This window comes from Salmo salar, chromosome 03 (assembly GCF_965601325.2).
Source record: "Salmo salar chromosome 03, fSalSal1, whole genome shotgun sequence".
NCBI lineage: Eukaryota > Metazoa > Chordata > Actinopteri > Salmoniformes > Salmonidae > Salmo > Salmo salar.
This window is the reverse complement of record NC_138293.1, coordinates 71,241,923-71,262,195: the sequence shown is the minus strand read 5'-3', so window position 1 is coordinate 71,262,195 and position 20,273 is coordinate 71,241,923. Positions and strand designations below refer to the sequence as shown.

General features: G+C 48.3%; 1 protein-coding gene across 8 annotated transcripts in view; it reads right to left on the bottom strand.

Moving 5' to 3' along the window:
• The window catches only part of LOC106601392 (nucleosome-remodeling factor subunit BPTF), a 28,357-nt gene that overhangs the window by 3,115 nt on the left and 4,969 nt on the right, over positions 1 to 20,273 (bottom strand). For 2 of the 8 annotated variants that reach the window (XM_045715191.2, XM_045715188.2), the window contains exons 4-28: positions 15,985 to 16,158; positions 15,639 to 15,824; positions 13,783 to 13,983; positions 13,384 to 13,532; positions 12,713 to 13,071; positions 12,428 to 12,559; positions 10,505 to 10,634; positions 10,234 to 10,369; positions 9,775 to 10,092; positions 7,665 to 9,558; positions 7,334 to 7,458; positions 7,097 to 7,225; positions 6,662 to 6,812; positions 6,344 to 6,467; positions 5,782 to 6,007; positions 5,063 to 5,233; positions 4,245 to 4,387; positions 3,940 to 4,069; positions 3,416 to 3,657; positions 3,049 to 3,298; positions 1,533 to 2,910; positions 1,102 to 1,327; positions 627 to 907; positions 332 to 520; positions 41 to 233 (exon numbers count right to left, since the gene is read on the bottom strand). In XM_045715191.2, coding sequence (XP_045571147.1) covers positions 41 to 233; positions 332 to 520; positions 627 to 907; positions 1,102 to 1,327; positions 1,533 to 2,910; positions 3,049 to 3,298; positions 3,416 to 3,657; positions 3,940 to 4,069; positions 4,245 to 4,387; positions 5,063 to 5,233; positions 5,782 to 6,007; positions 6,344 to 6,467; positions 6,662 to 6,812; positions 7,097 to 7,225; positions 7,334 to 7,458; positions 7,665 to 9,558; positions 9,775 to 10,092; positions 10,234 to 10,369; positions 10,505 to 10,634; positions 12,428 to 12,559; positions 12,713 to 13,071; positions 13,384 to 13,532; positions 13,783 to 13,983; positions 15,639 to 15,824; positions 15,985 to 16,158 — 7,637 coding nt within the window. The remainder of the gene's footprint in view (positions 1 to 40; positions 234 to 331; positions 521 to 626; positions 908 to 1,101; positions 1,328 to 1,532; positions 2,911 to 3,048; positions 3,299 to 3,415; positions 3,658 to 3,939; positions 4,070 to 4,244; positions 4,388 to 5,062; positions 5,234 to 5,781; positions 6,008 to 6,343; positions 6,468 to 6,661; positions 6,813 to 7,096; positions 7,226 to 7,333; positions 7,459 to 7,664; positions 9,559 to 9,774; positions 10,093 to 10,233; positions 10,370 to 10,504; positions 10,635 to 12,427; positions 12,560 to 12,712; positions 13,072 to 13,383; positions 13,533 to 13,782; positions 13,984 to 15,638; positions 15,825 to 15,984; positions 16,159 to 20,273) is intronic. The other 6 variants (XM_045715190.2, XM_045715192.2, XM_045715189.2 and 3 more) reach the window with 6 other exon arrangements.

Genomic DNA, 20,273 nt, shown 5'->3' with positions numbered 1-20,273 from the left:
AGTAAAGACACTGAACAGAGGAGACCACAGGCTTTCATACCTGTAAGGAGCGCAGGATTCTTCTTAAACCCTCGTAGTCCTTGTCGGTTAACGGTGTGAGGACCGTCATGGCGTCCTCCGTGGATTGACACTGCGGGCACACGTACTCGTCTATGTGGGTGGCCTCACTCTGCAGAATGCCCACACAGCGCCCGTGGTACCAGTTCTGGCAACGGTCGCAGCCAATGTAAAACCTGGGAGAAAAGACATGGGAAGTACAGGTCAGGGATATTTGGACCTATAACATTCAGTTCACCCAAGCTATAACCTTATTAATATTGTGTTATCATACTGTGTTTCATCATATGGCGTCCGGCAGATGCAGTACAGCTCCTCCGTGGTGCCCTCTGAGTCCTGTGAGTCCTGGCCCTGCTTGCAGCCGTTACAGACGTAGTCGTCCATCTTCTTGGCCTCCTTCTCCGTGATGCCCACACACGCACCGTGGAACCAGTTGGAGCACAGGTCGCACCCAATGTAGAACCTGAAACCATGTGGACTTAAGTTCGATGTCTTTGACATACATGCTACAGTTCAGTTACATGTTCAGTGTTTCAATGGGAACCCGATATGGTGCATCCGTATCTTACTTGGCCTCGTCATAGGGCGTTTTACAGACACAGTACAGCTTGACTTCCTTCTTGTGATCCTTTGAGGTAGTGGATATCATCTTCTTCTTCTTGGGCTTGGCGGAGGACGAGTCCCTCTCGTCGTCCCTCTTGCGTTTGTGGGCGGAGGAGGGCGAGGCCATGGTGGGGGAGAGGGATGAGGCCACCTGGGCTGCAGCTGCGGCAGCGGCTGCCTGAGAGGCTGCAACTTGGGCCTTCTCCTTCTCCTTCCTCAGCCTGCTGATGTCCCTCCTCAGCTCCTCCTGAGAGAGAGAAGGACATAGGGGAAAGGAAGGGGAGAGAGAGAGAGAGAATGGTTGACAGTTGGTGTCACAATGTAAGGAATTCCTGGGCAGTGGCCGCAATATTTCTCAACACATCCAATATCACACTACTGCACCCTACTGGAGCGCTACAATACAGTGGCCTATGATGCAGAGGTGGCGTTGGCACTGACCTGAACCTCCAGCTGCAGCTCCTTGTCCAGTAGAGCCCTCTTCTTCAGGATCTCAGCCTTGAGCTGCTCTTTGTGCTTGAAGAGCAGCGCCGAGAGCTTGGTGGCATTCTGCTTACTGCGTTTCTGCTCCACAGACTCCTCCTTCTTCCTCTTCTTAGCCGCCTGCTTCTCGTCCTTGTCGATCTTGTCCAGGATGAACTTCATAACCTGGTTGCAGACGATTATTCTGCTCAGCAGGGGATAGAGGAAGGGAGGGCTTGTCAGACTCATCATGGAATCAGACAAAATACAACTAACACAAAATAGTTGGCGATTGTTGTTAGGATTAAGCATAGTAAAGTTTTGGAACTGACAAATAGATAAAGAATGTACTGTAATTCATATGAATGTCGTTTTGTAAGGGTCATGTCTGTGAACAATGACAGCCATACCTCTGGTTCTCCTCCCGCTCTGCTGGAGTCATGGTCTTCCTCTGTTTCAGATTTTCTATCACAGCATTCTGCTTCATCACCACCTGTTTCTGGATGATGTCGCTGGGGCTGGAGGCCTGCAGGCTCTGCTCCCTTTTGGCCTCCTGCTGCTTCTTCTTCTGCTGCTGCTCTCTGAGCTGCTGGATCCTCTGCAGGTGGTCCTGCACGCTGGCCGTCTGGATGGTCACCACGTTCTGGATCTGGTGGGCCTGCCCCTGGCCTCCTGCCTGCTGGATCTGGATAGGCAGCTGCAGCTTGATCTGCTGGGGCACCGCCCCACCCTGCTGGGCCTGGAGCTGGGCTGCCACGTGGGTCTGGATGGTGCCCAGCACCTGGACCTGCTGCTGCAGCCCCGGCACTGTGATCAGCTGGTGTTGGTGGTGGAGCTGCAGCTGCTGCGGCCTGATCTGAGCCGAAACCTGGGGCTGGAGTTGAGCATGGGCCTGGATGGGCCTCACTGTGGCCTGGGTGACAGAGGGTGAGACCGAGAGAGTCTTCATATGGACCTGTTGTGGAGAGGTTGGGATCTGGGCTATCTGCTGGATGGGTAAGGCAGTGGGGGACTGGAGGGGGATGTGGACTTGAGTCTGAGGGGGTTGAATCTGATGTGTGGACACTGGAGGGGGGGCAGGAGCGAGGGCAGGGGGCTGGACTGCAGTGATAGGCTGTTGAGGAGGCTGGACTGGAGCGATAGCCTGTTGAGGGGGCTGGACTGCAGCGATAGGATGTTGAGGAGGCTGGACTGGAGCGATAGCCTGTTGAGGAGGCTGGACTGGAGCGATAGCCTGTTGAGGAGGCTGGACTGGAGCGATAGCCTGTTGAGGAGGCTGGACATGAGCGATAGCCTGTTGAGGAGGCTGGACATGAGCGATAGCCTGTTGAGGAGGCTGGACATGAGCGATAGCCTGTTGAGGAGGCTGGACATGAGCGATAGCCTGTTGAGGAGGCTGGACATGAGCGATAGCCTGTTGAGGAGGCTGGACATGAGCGATAGCCTGTTGAGGAGGCTGGACATGAGCGATAGCCTGTTGAGGAGGCTGGACATGAGCGATAGCCTGTTGAGGAGGCTGGGCATGAGCGATAGCCTGTTGAGGAGGCTGGGCATGAGCGATAGCCTGTTGAGGAGGCTGGACATGAGCGATAGCCTGTTGAGGAGGCTGGACATGAGCGATAGCCTGTTGAGGAGGCTGGACATGAGCGATAGCCTGTTGAGGAGGCTGGACATGAGCGATAGCCTGTTGAGGAGGCTGGACATGAGCGATAGCCTGTTGAGGAGGCTGGACTGGTGGTGCCGGTGCTTGAGAGGTGGCGGGAGTCTGAACCGGAGGCAGAGACAGTGCTGCAACGGAGGAGAGAGAGACAGCAGCACAGTATTAACACATCTACACAAACTAGTGACCAATCCAAATTAACATTCTAATTCACAACTCTGCAAAGCCTTGTGTACAATGCTTGTTGAAGTGGCCTGGCCTCATACCTGGCACTGAGGGTGTTGTGGTGGCTGTGACGGGGGTGACAGCAGCACTGGCCGTGGTGGCGGGGGTGGGGGCAGGGGCTGATGCCCCTGGGGTGAAGAGGAAGCGCTGCACCTGGCCGTTGGGCATGGCAGCCTGCATGAGCTGCTGCCCAGGGCCTGGGATGACTGTCACCCCCTGGGGGATGACCTGCAGCTGGCCTGTGGTCTGGCCCTGTCCCTGGATTACTACTGTGAGACCTTGGTTCCCTCCCTGGAACACACAGACACACACAGTCAGACATAGAAACACACAGAGAATATGAGAGTATGTGTGAAATATGAGAGTATGTGTGAAAGTAGGTGTAAAAGAGAGCAGGTGGCTCCTCACCTGTGCCCCCTGCGTTAGCTGGGTGAGCTGGGCCAGGGTGAGTTTGACCTGGCCCTGCTGTGGTCGGCCGCCTTGGGGGGTGGATGGTGATGGGGACTGCCCGGGGGCAGGGGTGACAGGACGGGGGGACGGGGCGGCACCCAGCATCCTCTGGCCTGCGCTGGTCTGTACAGGGCTGGCACTGGAAACTGCTGTGGAGACAGGTTGGCCCCGGATGATCTGAGTCACCACCTGCTGCTGGCCTAGAGGACAGACAGTGAGTAGCCTTAAATAAGAAAAGTGCATGAGACAGTCCCAAGACAAATCAGGTGGCTTATCATGAATGAATTGACTGGAGGTCATACATAAAGTTAACATCGGTCGGACTACCAATACAGTTCTAAATATAGTATCCATCCGAATAAAATGAATACGTATAAACATGTCAACACAAAGCAATGTTGCAGACTGCCTGTAATGTGCATGCTGAGGAGTGAGCAGAGCCATGCAGCCACAGGTTGGGAGGCGGCAGAGGAGAGACCTACTGGCTGGTAGAATACCTTGTTGCATCATCAAGGGGGTTCTGATGATGGTTTTGCCCATGGTGGTGCCCTGCTGCAGGGGCGATCGGATCACCGACATACCTGGACGGATCTGGGCTCCGGTGGCAATGACCTGGGCCAAAGAAACAAAACACAAATAAATTATACTGTACACATGATTATGCTAATTTCACTACATTCCAATTAAGATTATAACTCAAAGAAAGAGCAGGGGAGAGCATAAGAGGGAAAAAGACAGAGCAATAATATGTGAGAGGGATAGATCTGTTTGGATGTCTATTCTCTACCGGCTGAGTGGTGGTTGAGGTGGAGGTGTTGGGTCTGATGTTGATGGTGGCGTTGCGGTTCTGGAATGAGGAGTAGGTCCGCTGGTTGCCTGGGGTACTGGATGGAATAATGCCCAGGACATTCTGCTGGACTTGCACCATACCTGTGACGGAGAGGGACTGTGTTAAGCAGCATGAATTCACTACAAGTAGATCAACAGTAGGGTGTTGAACCTCAATAATGAGATTTACAAGTCAAACGCACTTGTTAAAAGCTCATGGAACTAGGAATTCAGTTTTCCAAAGAAATACTAGGTTGAATTACATCTCCAATTATACTGGCAAGTCACAGCCATCAGTGGGAGAAATTTCACCTGCCCATCTTGCAGATGACCTGGACAGACTGTATGGATCAAGCAGAACAGGTCCTTTGTGTTGAGACTGTCTGGGACTCAGCCAAGATACCGTAAGGAAGCTTCCATTGGATCAATAATCTGACAGACAGGACAGCCATTACGGTGTCTATTACTGAGCGAGACAGACAGGGCATCCCAAGGGTCCTCCTTCCTGGAATGTTCTTGTATAAATCAGTGGCATTTTCTACGTATTAGGGCAGCCAGCACACTCAAACCAAAAGCAACACTTCAAAGCCCCTCAAAGGTTCCACTGGGGTGAGATGGTTCATGGTTTTGCTGAGTGGGGGTAGGCCTGCTGAGTGGGGGTAGGCCTGCTGAGTGGGGGTAGGCCTGCTGAGTGGGGGTAGGCCTGCTGAGTGGGGGTAGGCCTTGTCAATGCGATCATGTCGGCTAAAACCTTACTGTTGGCAAGGTCATCCATACCTCCTTGTGTGGTTGGCATGTTGACCGTAACAATCTTGCTGTTGGCTGGGATGGGTAGCTTGGCGGTGATGACCTGGCCAGCCATGGTCACCGGGCTGGCAGAGATCTGGAACGTTTGTCCAGAGGTGGTGACCATGCTGTTGGGCACGGTGGCCCGTGAGCAGGTAGAGGCTGCAAGACACACCCCACCTGCAGTCACACACCGTGTGCAAGTGCAACCACAACAGCCAGGGTGTATAACAGTGGTGTCCACTAAGGGGTCCTTTCCCCCCCAGCTTGATTCAAACAAAGCCTTTGCATATGCTTTTTGGACTGATTATGAGCCTGAAACTTTTTTCTAGGAGTCAAAAGTTATTCTAAACGTTTTTAGAATTCCCCTTTCCCAGCCCCACACTTGACTGGGTTTCAGATACAGGAAGTGGACACCACTGGCCATTAAGGCAATTCAACATACCGTAAATATCTATCAAAATAGGTCAAATGAAAAAAGAAGAATCCAAACACTAAAATGACCTGTTGTTGTTGTAACAGTTTGACATCCACAAGTGAACCTCAATGGCCACCATTAAAAAGTGAATGGGGAACGAAAATGCCTTCTGACGAAAAACATGGAAATATGAAAAATAATATTTCAACACTGCTACCAAGGATCACTATCAACTTAAAACACACCCCCACAGTAGCCACTGCCATGAGCAGCTAGTCGTCACCAAACTCACCTGGACTACCCTGGCCCTGCTTGACCCAGGAAGCAAAAGACTGATGGAAGTTCTTGTTCTGCTGGAATGTGACAGGTGTCCCCAGCTTGGTGGCCAGGACCAGTTTAGTCCCCGGGGTGACCTGGCTGGTCAGGGATGCCGGAGTGCCAGAGGTTGAGGTTGTAGGGGTGCTGGTGGGGGTGGAGGTGGTGGTGGTGGCGCCAGGCTTCTGTTGCTCCAACCGTTTCTACAACGCAAAGGTTCAGATGCTAAATCTATGCTAAACCACATAGAAACACCAAGCTCCTTGGAAAGTGGAGACCGGAGTAAAAGTGTGTCAGTACAGAGTGAACATGTCTCATCTGAATAATACATAACATAACTTCCTATACACATTTGTAATTGCACATGGTTTAAAAGGACAGTTATTCGGATCAAAACCAACCCAAACAGAGGCCCTTGATATGTCCCAGCTCCCAGTGTTTAGTGTTTGTGACCCCCCAAGTTTGGGCTGAGGGGGGTGGATTGTAGGGAGGCTAGGTGTCACCATAGTGCAAGGTGGAAACTTGTCTGATCTTCCCACCTGCTGAGCAGCCAATCTCTGGTGCTTCAGCTGAGCCTCCAATTGGGCCTTGGCCTCCTCTGCTGTCTTCAGCGTTCTACTAACCTTAGCCTGGTCTGCAGCCTGGGCCTTCTCCCTCTCTACCCTGTGACCACAAGAGTACAAGCCAGTTAGTCATACTACATCCAATGACAACAAGACAATACAACAGACCTGGGCAGGGTTACAGCAAGACATCTTGAGGGAAGTAAAGGTTCAAAGGTCTTATAATATCAAACAGTACAGCAACTTATTCTCTCCAGCCCCAGCAACAAGGCTAAGGACAGTCCACCTGCTCACCTTTCTGAAAAGGCTCTGATCTCCCAGATCTCCAGCTCCTCCTCGGCCACCCACGTCTCTAAGACGATGGGCCCAGTCTGCTTGGCCGGCTCAGGCTTCTTTGGCCTCAGAGCGCTGGAGCGCAGACCTTTCCTCTGGGGAGTGGGAGTTTCTACCCAGGAGGACAGAGAAAGGATGAGATAGAGAATGAGGTAAAGGGGAAAACGTCATGTCAATTCATGTCATCCTTTCTATTGTGGGATAAACAACTTTCTCAAACTCCATATTTTCACTTACACTGCAAAGGAATTGCCTACTCAGGTACTTGGGAGAGAACGCTAGAAGAGGTGAGGAACAAGCTGAGCAAGGCAATCCAAAGCAAAGACTCATGAGACATCTATAGGATTGTGACAGCGTGATCCTAAAAGAATTTGGGATGCAGTTTCATCCCTTTACCTTTGGGAGCTTCGGTAACGCCAATGGGGCAGATGATCTTCCTGATGCAGTATTCAGACCGGATGCCGTGCGGCCCCACATCTCGCCGCTTGATGATCTCTGTTGTGGTGATCGCCGTCTCCGAGGATTCTGGGGAAAGCAGAAAGAAAATATGTCTGTTTGAAATGGTGCCTCATCTTCAAATTGAGAGAGGAGGGCAGAGAGAGGGAGAGGAGGGTAGGCTTGCTGGGCACTCACCTGTGCGGGTGGTTCCTACAGCAGGGGAGGGCTTGACAGCCATGTCATCCCACCTCAGGCAGGCCCAGAGCAGCCGCAGCATCAGACTGACCCCCGCCAGAGACTTCACAGTCTGGAGACGGTATCTGCATAGGAGACCCAAGTCAGTGAGTGTTATCAAAACAACCTTTAACCAAACAGCTATACGGACAAATGTGCTTGGTTCCATGTTCTCAATGGTTTTAGCCCAAGTATTGTTGTCTTTCTGTGTTTTCATTTCAGTGCACAGCATATGAGGTGGTCCACTGCGTGAATGGCAGCCTAATGGCTAAGGGTCAACTACGTGACTAACCTCCACGTGATTCCAAAGGTGGGTCTGGGGGAGGGATAGGGCCAGATGTCCAGGGCTGGCTTGGCGTTGTAGTTGAAGATGGGTACCTCTCTGATGCCCCCTCTCCTCGCCAGCTTCTTCAGGTCATCATTAGGCAGTACAAAGATGCTCTTCTTGCTACTCTTGGTGACAAACTTGCGGTAGGAGGGGAGGGCGGTACCAGAGCGGGTCTTCTTGGAGCGGGAGAACTTTAGCAGCCGGACACGGTCTCTGGTGGAGTATTCCTTACTGACTGTCATGGAGGTGACTGAAGAGCCTGAGGGGCCAGATTTGACATCTGTCAACGTTGCAGTGACAACAGTCTTGGTCTCCTCGGAGACGGCGGCCCCGAGGGCCGGGGAGCTGACCCTGGTGACGGTGGTCTTGGTCATGGTGGTGAGGGTGGACACAGCACTGGTCTCTGCAGTAGGCATCACTGCAGGCTTTGTGCTGCTGGAGACCTCAGCTATCTGCACTGTGCGAGACTCTGTTGACATGGTGGTAGTAGTGGTTGTGGTGACTTGGGTGATGGTCTTCAGCACCCCAGTACTGCTACTGCTGTTCTCTGTGGTGTTGTTACTCAAGCTGGACTCTTCTGCAGTGGGGATAGGAAACGGGGTGATCTTATTGGATGCCGTCTGCCCAATCTCCATTGGCTCAGACTTGGTGCTGTTGCTTACCGTTGGAACACCAGTGGGCGGCCCTAACAGTGACGACGTGACGGAGTCTGCCACCCTGTCACCATTATTCTCCAGTCTGGCAACCTTCTGAGGTGGCAGATAGGTTGTGGTGTCCGAGCCTGACTTTCTCTCTACGTCCGCCAAGGCTGGGCTGGTGGCTAACACAGTGTTGTTGACCTTTAACCCGTCCTGAGAGAGAGTACCGTTCATAATGGATTTTACAGGCTCCTTCACTGGTAGTGTTTTGATCTCACCCTCTAACGTCTGGAGCATGACCTTGGTGTCCACTTTGTTGGCCAGGTCTAAGTGCATCTTTGAGTCTACAGGAGCCTTGGTGTCAACAGCGTCTTTCCCGTTCACCTGCACTAAATGTGGTTTGCTTTGGTCTACGTCCATGCTTTCTATCTCCCTCTGTCCATTACCTTGCTCTGTCTCCTCATAACCATGCTTCCTACCGTTTTCTCCTGCTATCGTCACTTCTGCTCTGGGAGGTTTGGCCACACCTAAAGCCGGTTCTAGAGATGTCAAATTGACTTTGTTGTTGAGGTCTATGCTTTTCTGGGAGCCTCCATTCAGCTCCGTTTGAGATATCGCATCCCCACCATGGCCCTGAACGCTGCTCTCATGGTTGGCCAACCCTGTGGTGTTGAGGTTGGGGCCTGTGGCTCCTGCTGCCTGGGGTTTACAGGTGGAGCCTAATCTAACGTCCAGATTATCTGTCTCTCCTGAGGGCTGGGATTTCACTGGCTGCTCCTGGTCAAAGTCAAGCCTTTTAACAATTGTGTCTTTAACTACTGCTTGTTCCTCAGCTTTCAGACTAGTGCACGGTGTCACTGCTAACTTGTCTGCTGTAGAAGCCTTGATGGTGGTGGGAGTCCCTGTATTAACTTTCTCCTTGGAGACTGTGTGTTTGGCCAGGGCTGACTGCTGTTTGAGGCGCTCTAGCCTCTGCTTCTCCTCCAGGGTGAACTGTTTCACTCTGCGCTCCAGCAGCCCGTCGAGCTTGGACGTCTTCACCTTCTTCTTGTAGGCCGTACGGAGCTGGAAGCCCTCGCTGACGTTCACCACATCCCAGTTGAAGGGGCGGACAGGTGGCTTGGCCTCAGAGTCCTCCTGCCTAGGTTCTTCTTCCTCCCCGGGCTCCTCCTTCACAGCAGGGTCCGTCAGTGACGAGGGGCATTTGCGGTCCACTATACCTAAAAGAGAGAGAGAGAGAACTCCATGAATGATATTAGCCAAAAAATGCTAACTGTGAGACCTGAAAGACAGCTGCTAAGTACCAGATGAATATAGAACACAGCCAATCATAGCAAGAACGGGGAAAATACCAAATGTCATCTAATAAAATGTCTTATTCAGAGAAACAGCAGGGGACCCTCTTTGTTTATTGATGAAAAGTAATATCATTGTACCTTTTTCCTCACTGAGACAGGTGTCTGGTGGACTGGGGTCAACATCCATCTTGTCCTCAGTCTTCTCCTCTACCTGATCATCTTTCTTCTTCTCCACCTTCTCTGTGATATTTTTCTCTTCCTTCTCTTTCAGAGTTTGCCCCTCTCCTGGTGAAGTGCTCTCAGATGACTCCATGGTGGAGGTTTCCTCCTTGTATTTTTCTTCAGTAATTGGAGTAGACTCTTCTTTTGCCTGGGTTTCCGAGCTTGTTGGTGCTTTGGGCAAACATTTTTGTTTGTTCGGGCAGGATGTAGCATTTTCTTTGCCAGTTTTAGCGGCTGTAGAGAGATTAAAATGAAAACACATGAAGCACCTAATTTATACTGAGGCATGCTGGAGACAAATTTTCAGCTTGAGTGCCCTTGATCATCATCAGTGAGATAAGACAAAGATAATACGTGTTCAGAAGAAACACTTACCTTCTAGTGCTTTGCGGTAGTTGACGTTGGTGTTCCCTGGTAGCCTGGGAACAAAGCGATGGACGTGAGTCTTACTGACCCAGCTCCAGCCCCCGTACCCAGTGACTCTGTACTCCTCCCCCTTCTGCTTCCACACCTTACACACAGAGAGAAAGAACCAGTTAGATAAAAGACCACACAATCGCATACAAAAGGGATGATTATGTTGTCAGACATCATGCAGTCATAAAAGCCCAAACAGGACTTGAGAGGAAAGTGAACCCAGATTTACCTGGTGTTTGATGGGGATGGTGTACTTCACCCAGGTGGCCTGCTGCATAGTCTCCTCATCCTCCAGTTTTTTCTCTCTCTTTTTCCCCTTCTCTTTCTCCTCCCGCTCCATGGAGGTCATGCGATGGAGCCTGAAGGGAGAGGGAGGGGGGAGAGTGAACAAAAAATACAGCAAAACAGCAAGGTGACTCTGGCTTGTTTAGTCAGGGCTCCATTATCTTCAACAATGAACCTCCTCTCACTCATGGGAAAAGCGTCAGCTACTCTGCATACACTGCCCACACCACTACAGACCTCTGCACTGAAGAGAGGTGAACAGAATGCTTCATAATGAACAGAGCAGTGAAGCAATATAATTAATTCAGTTTAGCATTGTACACTAGACCGCAGAGAGCAGGATGAGTTGGGTCGATGTGCTATGACTCAAAACTAAATTCGGCAATGAATTAACTTCTTTGGGATAGGGGGCAGTATTTTCACGGCCGGATAAAAAACGTACCCGATTTAATCTGGTTACTACTCCTGCCCAGAAACTAGAATATGCATATAATTAGTAGATTTGGATAGAAAACACTCTGAAGTTTCTAAAACTGTTTGAATGGTGTCTGTGAGTCTAACAGAACTCATATGGCAGGCCAAAACCTGAGAATATTCCATGCAGGAAGTGCCCTGTCTGAAAATTTGTTGTCCTTCTGTTACATCTCTATCGGAATTACAGCATCTGTGCTGTAACGTGACACTTTCTAAGGCTTCCATTGGCTCTCTAAAGCCGCCAGAAAGTGGAATAGGGTGTCTGTTGTCTCTGGGCAAAGTATAGGAGCAGAGTTTGTAAGTGGTCAGCCTGGGGACAGTGAGACTGGAGATGCGCGGTCACGAGAACTCGGCATGTTTTTCTTTCTCTCTTTGAATGAATACAACGTTGCCCGGTTGGAATATTATCGCTATTTTACGAGAAAAATAGCATAAAAATTGATTTTAAACAGCGTTTGACATGCTTCTAAGTACGGTAATGGAATATTTTTTCTTTTTTTGTCACGAAATGCGCTTGCGCGTTACCCTTCGGATAGTGACCTGAACGCACGAACAAAACGGAGGTATTTGGATATAACTATGGATTATTTGGAACCAAAACAACATTTGTTGTTGAAGTAGAAGTCCTGGGAGTGCATTCTGACGAAGAACAGCAAAGGTAATCCAATTTTTCTAATAGTAATTTCTGAGTTTAGGTGACCCCGAAGTTGGCGGATGTCAAAATAGCTAGCCGTGATGGCCGAGCTATGTACTCAGAATATTGCAAAATGTGCTTTCGCCGAAAAGCTATTTTAAAATCGGACATAGCGATTGCATAAAGGAGTTCTGTATCTATAATTCTTAAAATAATTGTTATGTATTTTGTCAACGTTTATCATGAGTAATTTAGTAAATTCACCGGAAGTTTGCGGTGGGTATGCTAGTTCTGAACATCACATGCTAAATGTAAAAAGCTGTTTTTTTATATAAATATGAACTTGATTGAACAAAACATGCATGTATTGTATAACATAATGTCCTAGGAGTGTCATCTGACGAAGATCATCAAAGGTTAGTGCTGCATTTAGCTGTGGTTTGGGTTTATGTGACATATAGGCTTGCTTGGAAAATGGCTGTGTGATTATTTGTGTCTATGTACTCTCCTAACATAATCTAATGTTTTGCTTTCGCTGTAAAGCCTTTTTGAAATCGGACAACATGGTTAGATTAACGAGAGTCTTATCTTTAAAATGGTGTAAAATAGTTGATTGTTTGAGAAAATTGAATTTTGGTATTTTAGTTGGTTTTGTATTTCGCGCCGTGTGATGCCATTGGCTGTTGGCTAGGGGTTCCGCTAGCGGAACGTATGTCCTCAACAGGTTAAATCCTTTGATTCACAACCAATGTCTCTTACCTGGTGTGTCCAAGCGCATCTTTCCAGACAGGCAGCATGACCACTGGTTTGATGGCACACTCCATGATGGCCAGCGCCAAGGCAAACTCCCGAGCCTTACTGCACATCTGCACCGCTTTAATCCAGTTTGTCCTGTAAAATCCCAAACCCACAACCTCACTATATGGCAAAACATGATTTCACACATGACCTTATCAGTCAATAATATTCAATTTCTCCATTGTGTGAAACAGGTCTGAACCCCACTTTCCTATGCCAGAGTAAGTAGTCTGTGCTGGAGCGTACCTGTGCGAGGCCCAGTTTGGGTGCAGGAAGGGGGCGGGGACATTGGTCTCCAGCTGGATGATGGTGAGCCGCAGGGTGGAGATGGTCAACACCTTGGAGCCGTGGATGGAGCCGTTCCACTTGAAATCCCCGGCGGGGGTTAGGCTGAACTTATGGGACAGGTGGCGGCGCTTGTCGTGGTCCTCACGATGCTGGTGCTTGTTGAGGCCCAGTGTGTTGGTGCTGAACTGGTTGTGGTAGACTCGGAACTTGCCCTCCTGGCCCAGCTTGAAGAAGTTGTTCAGGTTGCCCTTCACCGTCAATTCTTTCCTCACAGTACCCAGACGAGCCACTTCACTCTCAGAGCTGGGAGGAGATGTCTAATGGAGAGACACACAGGGGGATATATATGCCGAGTTGAATAGAAACACAGCTAAGAGAGACATCGTTTCCATAGGGATTTGGCAATTGGGATACTACAGGTAGTTCCATTAATTGTGTAACATTGTGTAATAAAGAATTGAGTCGATGTGGAACAGAGGACTGGATTTCAGTCTCGATGATTGAAAATATAACAGGACAATCCATTTAATCCTGCTAAGGCTGCCTTCTCCTAATGTGAGAGACTAGGCTGTGGGTGAAATTCCACAGAGACGACAGAAGGTTAACACAGTGTCTGGTTGGTGTCTCACCTCCTTGCTGTCCCTGGGTGTAGGGCTGCCATCTCCCTGGGTCTTTTGCTGGCTCAGCTTGCTGTCGGGGTTACGCAGACGAGTCACAATGCGATTGTTAGTCCGTCCAGACGCTGACCCCTCCCCATTCACACTCTCCTTGCCTTCACCTGCGAGCAACAGAACACATCATTAAGATCAGTGATGATTAATTAAAAGAGAGAAGTCAATCATGAATAAAGGATTCATGATTAATTGGGCCAAAAACCAGCACGGCGGAGGCAATGTTCAATGATACAAACAGTATCTCAAACGTCACTTGGTAGTCAAGGCCCTTGAAAGTTGAATGAGTCAGTGCATGCATCAGTAACAGAGTGCCTCCAGAGGCCTGAGTGTATGGATGGTATGGCAACGGCGTACCCGTGTCGTCCTGGCTGGTGATGGAGGACTGAGAGGACCTGTCAGCGAGGTTTGGCTCTTCAGGCCTCCTGAGGACCCCAGGCGCTGAGACGTGGCTGCTGTTGCTGTTCTCGTCTCCAGGGTGTGGTGGTGGGGGAGTAGGCTGGCACTGGGCAGAGGGGTCCTCCTCTCCATGGGACTCTGAGTCTACAGGCTTATCATCTGGGGAGGAGGAGAGGATTGAACAGTGAGAAGCTGAGCACCACAAACCCCTTAGGCTCCCTTTGTGTGAAAACATGCGTCAACACCAGCACCAGGCACTAGCTGGCTATACTGACAAAGTATTGCAAATGATGACGGCAATGCAGAGCAAACACGGATGAACTACTTAAAAAGTAAAACCTGTAATCCACAATAATTGTAAAAAACAGAATGCTTTTGGCTTGATGCCTTCCCTGCCTCACCTGTTCCTTAATGATAATGCACAATTAGCATAACATCAGGGAAATGCTTAATCAGTGAGTCTGAGCAAGAATTTGGCACTTCAGCAGTCCAGGCTGACAGATAAGGCTAAAAAACACAGTGCAACACAACACAAGCAGTGCAAAACGCGGCTGCAGAACCAAATTAAGAAAGATATTGTGTATCTGAGTTGTGGGTTACATTGGCCTTGCTGTATATACTGCGCTGAGGTAGCAGGTGGAAGGTTCAGGCATGCAGCCAACCTTTTGTTTCCCCTAAAGGAACGGAGGCCAATTTCCCCCGATGTATTGAGGTGAGAATAAGAGGCTGGTTGTGACAGACTTAGCGTGGTGGGCGCTGCCTGCCAGGGATGCTGCTACCGAAACCCCATTATCTGAGAACAAGTTTTCACAGTGTGTGGACCAGACAATGCCCCGCATCAGGATCCGGCTAACACAATGAATACATTGAGAAAATAGAACATGTAAGCAATGAACAAGGTGTCTAGAATAACAACTGGCTACACTTACAGCCTCCTGAGCACTACACAAGACAATGGAACACAAAATGGTTGGCAAAAGCACAAGATCCCGCAAAAAGGCACAACGCATCTGTTGAAGGAAGAAAATAACCAGGCAGATCTCGATCATATGAAGATGGATGAAAGACAAATTCTTGGAAAAGAAAACCACAGAAATAAAGGGATACAATAATGGGCTATTTAAATGTTACATAAGCAGATGTGAAAAGCAGAGTGCTTTAAGGAGTAAGAAAATACTTAAGACAAAATATGTTTATTCCTGAAGGATAATTATCTCAGTAAGTCAGCAACACCATCAGTTTAATGAGTGATACTGAAGTGAGCAGTACTGTGGCAGAGTAGAGCCCCCTCTGTTACACTCATTACTCTGGACTGGGCGACTAAGTGAAAGCTGCCCAACAGAGTCCACTCACTCTGTTAGTAATCCATGTATTGAATTAGTAGACAGAAGATAACCAGAAAGGCATACTGTGTAACCGTGTTGCAGCCATTCAAGACACTCTCATCCTCAAAGGAAGCTATGACTTAGCTTTAATGGTCCATGAGCACTCTTTAGTAGACTTTCTACCAAACACAGCCAATAATCAAATCAACAGATGGTCACATTGAGGAGCAGCCAACCAGCATGAAGATCATCATCTAGCCAAGAAGCAGCAGCAAAAAGCCTGTAGCAGTGACACCAAAGCAATGCACCCGGTGACAGCAATCACATTACATTGAGCACAACTACAGTATGGAAGATGCTTTGAGACAGCCAGAGCATGAGACCGATGATGATGGATGCACACATGCATAGCCACAGCAAGGTGTGACAAGGAGGAGGAGAGGCTGGGAGGAGAGATGCGGATTGCTGGGCACTTTCTCCATCATGTACCTGGCCTCTCCTGCTCAGGCTCCATGGAGGCCTCCCCACTCTCCCTGCTCTCAGAGGCAGCCGGACAGGACACCTCAGCAGGCTTAGGGGGTTCAGGTTTAGGGAGAGTGCCGTCCTGGGTGGACGAGGCAGACTTAGGGGGGTGGACGGTGGTGTTCTCCTCTCCAGCAGGGGGAGCTGCAGCTGCTGTGAAACATACAAGACTCACTCTGGATCTTTAACACACAACCGCCTCACCAGATCAACAAAAAGACGTAGCCATCCTCAAAAGGCTACATGAAAGATGCATCCAGAAAAGGACTTGATAGGCAATACACAACTCACAGAAGAGCAACTCCAGTCTTACCTTGTGAGCTTGCCTCCTCTTTAGACTCAGGGTCTTGGAGCTCTCTGTGGTCTGGTAGTGGAGAGCAGTGTGTGGGTGTCTCTTCCTCTATCTTGGTGGTGTCTGTAGGGGCCTTCTCTGCCTGCTCCACTGCTCGCCGTTCCTGCCTGCCCTGCACACGTTCCAGGATCTCATCTACACAAACAACAACACAGCTGATAAGCAAATGGCCAACACCCACACACCATGCTAGGTCTGTTTGACCGGAGACTACATTTCAACTTTGTGTAAATCAGTAGGTCTACATGTTGTTTACCACCACATTATTATGTAAATCAGTAGGTCTACACGTTGTTTACCACCACATTATTATGTAAATCAGTAGGTCTACATGTTGTTTACCACCACATTATTATGTAAATCAGTAGGTCTACACGTTGTTTACCACCACATTATTATGTAAATCAGTAGGTCTACACGTTGTTTACCACCACATTATTATGTAAATCAGTAGGACTACATGTTGTTTACCACCACATTATTATGTAAATCAGGTCTACATGTTGTTTACCACCACATTATTATGTAAATCAGTTGGTCTACATGTTGTTTACCACCACATTATTATGTAAATCAGGTCTACATGTTGTTTACCACCACATTATTATGTAAATCAGTTGGTCTACATGTTGTTTATCACATTATTATGTAAATCAGTTGGTCTACATGTTGTTTATCACATTATTATGTAAATCAGTTGGTCTACATGTTGTTTATCACATTATTATGTAAATCAGTTGGTCTACATGTTGTTTATCACATTATTATGTAAATCAGTTGGTCTACATGTTGTTTATCACATTATTATGTAAATCAGTTGGTCTACATGTTGTTTATCACATTATTATGTAAACAGTAGGTCTACATGTTGTTTACCACATTATTATGTAAATCAGTTGGTCTACATGTTGTTTATCACATTATTATGTAAACAGTAGGTCTACATGTTGTTTATCACATTATTATGTAAATCAGTAGGTCAACATGTTGTTTACCACATTATTATGTAAATCAGTTGGTCGACATGTTGTTTATCACATTATTATGTAAACAGTAGGTCTACATGTTGTTTACCACATTATTATGTAAACAGTAGGTCTACATGTTGTTTACCACATTATTATGTAAATCAGTATGTCTACATGTTGTTTACCACCACATTATTAAGTAAATCAGTAGGTCTACATGTTGTTTACCACATTATTATGTAAATCAGTATGTCTACATGTTGTTTACCACCACATTATTATGTAAATCAGTAGGTCTACATGTTGTTTACCACATTATTATGTAAATCAGTATGTCTACATGTTGTTTACCACCACATTATTATGTAAATCAGTAGGTCTACATGTTGTTTACCACATTATTATGTAAATCAGTATGTCTACATGTTGTTTACCACCACATTATTATGTAAATCAGTTGGTCTACATGTTGTTTACCACCACATTATTATGTAAATCAGTAGGTCTACATGTTGTTTACCACATTATTATGTAAGGTATGTCTAAGCTCAACCAGTCAGGCATTAAAACTAGGGGATGTGGGGCTCCCGAGTGGCGCAGCAGTCTAAGGCACTGCATCACCTTCTGATAACCAGGTGGCGAATCGCATCTCTGCATGTCTGGCAGACATATCAGTGTGGATGACGGATCACCACCTCAAGCTGAACCTCGGCAAGATGGAGCTGCTCTTCCTCCCGGGGAAGAACTGCCCTTTCCATGATCTCGCCATCACGGTGGACAACTCCATTGTGTCCTCCTCCCAGAGTGCTAAGAGCCTCGGCGTGACCCTGGACAACACCCTGTCGTTCTCCGCTAACATCAAGGCGGTGACCTGATCCTGTAGGTTCATGCTATACAACATTCGCAGAGTACGACCCTGCCTTACACAGGAAGCGGCGCAGGTCCTAATCCAGGCACTTGTCATCTCCCGTCTGGATTACTGCAACTCCCTGTTGGCTGGGCTCCCTGCCTGTGCCATTAAACCCCTACAACTCATCCAGAACGCCGTAGCCCGTCTGGTGTTCAACCTTCCCAAGTTCTCTCACGTCACCCCGCTCCTCCGCACACTCCACTGGCTTCCAGTTGAACTCGCATCTGCTACAAGACCATGGTGCTTGCCTACGGAGCTGTGAGGGGAACGGCACCTCCGTACCTTCAGGCTCTGATCAGGCCCTACACCCAAACAAGGGCACTGCGTTCATCCACCTCTGGCCTGCTCGCCTCCCTACCTCTGAGGAAGCACAGTTCCCGCTCAGCCCGCTCAGCCCAGTCAAAACTGTTCGCTGCTCTGGCACCCCAATGGTGGAACAAGCTCCCTCACGACGCCAGGACAGCGGAGTCAATCACCACCTTCCGTAGACACCTGAAACCCCACCTCTTTAAGGAATACCTGGGATAGGATAAAGTAATCCTTCTAACCCCCCCCCCCCCCCCCCCAAAAAAAAGATATAGATGTACTATTGTAAAGTGGTTGTTCCACTGGATATCATAAGGTGAATGCACCAATTTGTAAGTCGCTCTGGATAAGAGCGTCTGCTAAATGACGTAAATGTAAATCGCAGTGCTAGAGACGTCACTACAGACCCTGATTCGTTCCTGGGCTGTATCACAACTGGCCGTGATTGGGAGTCCCATAGGGCGGCACACAGTTGGCCCAGCGTCGTCTGGGTTAGGGGAGGGTTTGGCCGGGGGGGGCTTTACTTGACTCATCGCTCTCTAGCAACTCCATGTGGCGAGCCGGGCGCCTGCAGCCTGACCTCGGTAGTCAGGTGAACAGTGTTTCCTCCGACACATTGGTGCGGCTGGCTTCCGGGTTAAGCGGGTGGGTGTTAAGAAGCGCGGTTTGACGGGTCATGTTTCGGAGGACGCATGACTCGACCTTTGCCCCTCAAGCCTGTTGGGGGAGTTGCAGCGATGAGACAAGATCGAAATTGGGGAGAAAAAAGGGGTAAAATACAACAACAAAAAATACAAGGGGATGTGTCAAGTAGCTAATTCCCAACCAGAGAAGCTATGCTAGACAATAAGAAATGGAATGGAGTTGTTCGGCTCACACTAGCCCTAGCCTGTTTGTTCAAATGATGCCTTTCTATTACAGGATGGCATTACAAATATAATGGAGTCAAACCATAATTGCTTTCCAAAATTGCTCTCCTACACATTTTGAAACAATATAAAACTAGCTGCTAAAATTGCAATTGGAAAGTAACATAGGCCTATGTATAATGCTTGTAACAGTGTCAAGATCATCCTGTCACTAGGTTAACCCCTTCCATCCTAGTTCTCATAGAAGCAGTCACTCACCTTCAGAGAACAACCACACAAACATCTCAATCTTACAGATTGCTAATACACCTTCTAGCACTACTTGAGACTGTGTGAAGAATGAGTGGAAACGGATTGTTACCGGTAATAATAACCAAGTCACAACACATGTGATCACCAGCACAGTTAAATACCAATATAGTTAGCCATTGGCAGCTAAAACCAAGAACAACTCATTAGAACCCATGTCAGTGAGTCACTCCTGATTTGCTGTCTCTACTATTGTTCCCTGAAACGGAACAGTGGGTCAACGCTCCAGAGATGACGTTAACGAAACTGCTGTCTGAGCACTAAAAGCAAGCGAGTGGAGGATCAATAATGTGTTCTATGATATGGTATAAAATCTCTCCCCATAAAGGCAGACAGAGAGATTCCAATCTTAATTCAGGGAAATAGAGCTAACAAAAAGAGATGTGGACAGCCAGCAGAAAGCATTATGCCTGTGAAAGTATCCTGGGTCACAGGAGAAGATGGAAAATGAAATCAGTCTCCATTCCCTACCTGCCAACAGTTCATAACTGAGGTTTTCATAGGGAGAGATAACGGAGTCACCAGAGGGAGGATGAAGCAGTGGGCTTCTGAAGAGGATAAAATACCAGCGAGGTCCATTCATCACTACAGATGGTACAGGTGGAACTAGACAGGAGAGAAACGACTCTGCATTGACTTTAAAGAAAATCTACCTTGTCTTTGGAATATCTGTCAAAGAAAGTCCTCATTGTCTAACAATTGAGGAGACTGATCCCAGAACAGTACAACTAGAACCAAGAAAGCTTACCATATAAAGCTTGGTTTGTGTGAACTATGATATCTAGTGGTCAGGAAATGCACAAACAAAGGAAGGCTCTATAAGGAGGAGTAGAGTAGCCATACAGAGAAACCGACACTGGTTTAAAACCAACCTTCTCCCTTCGATGG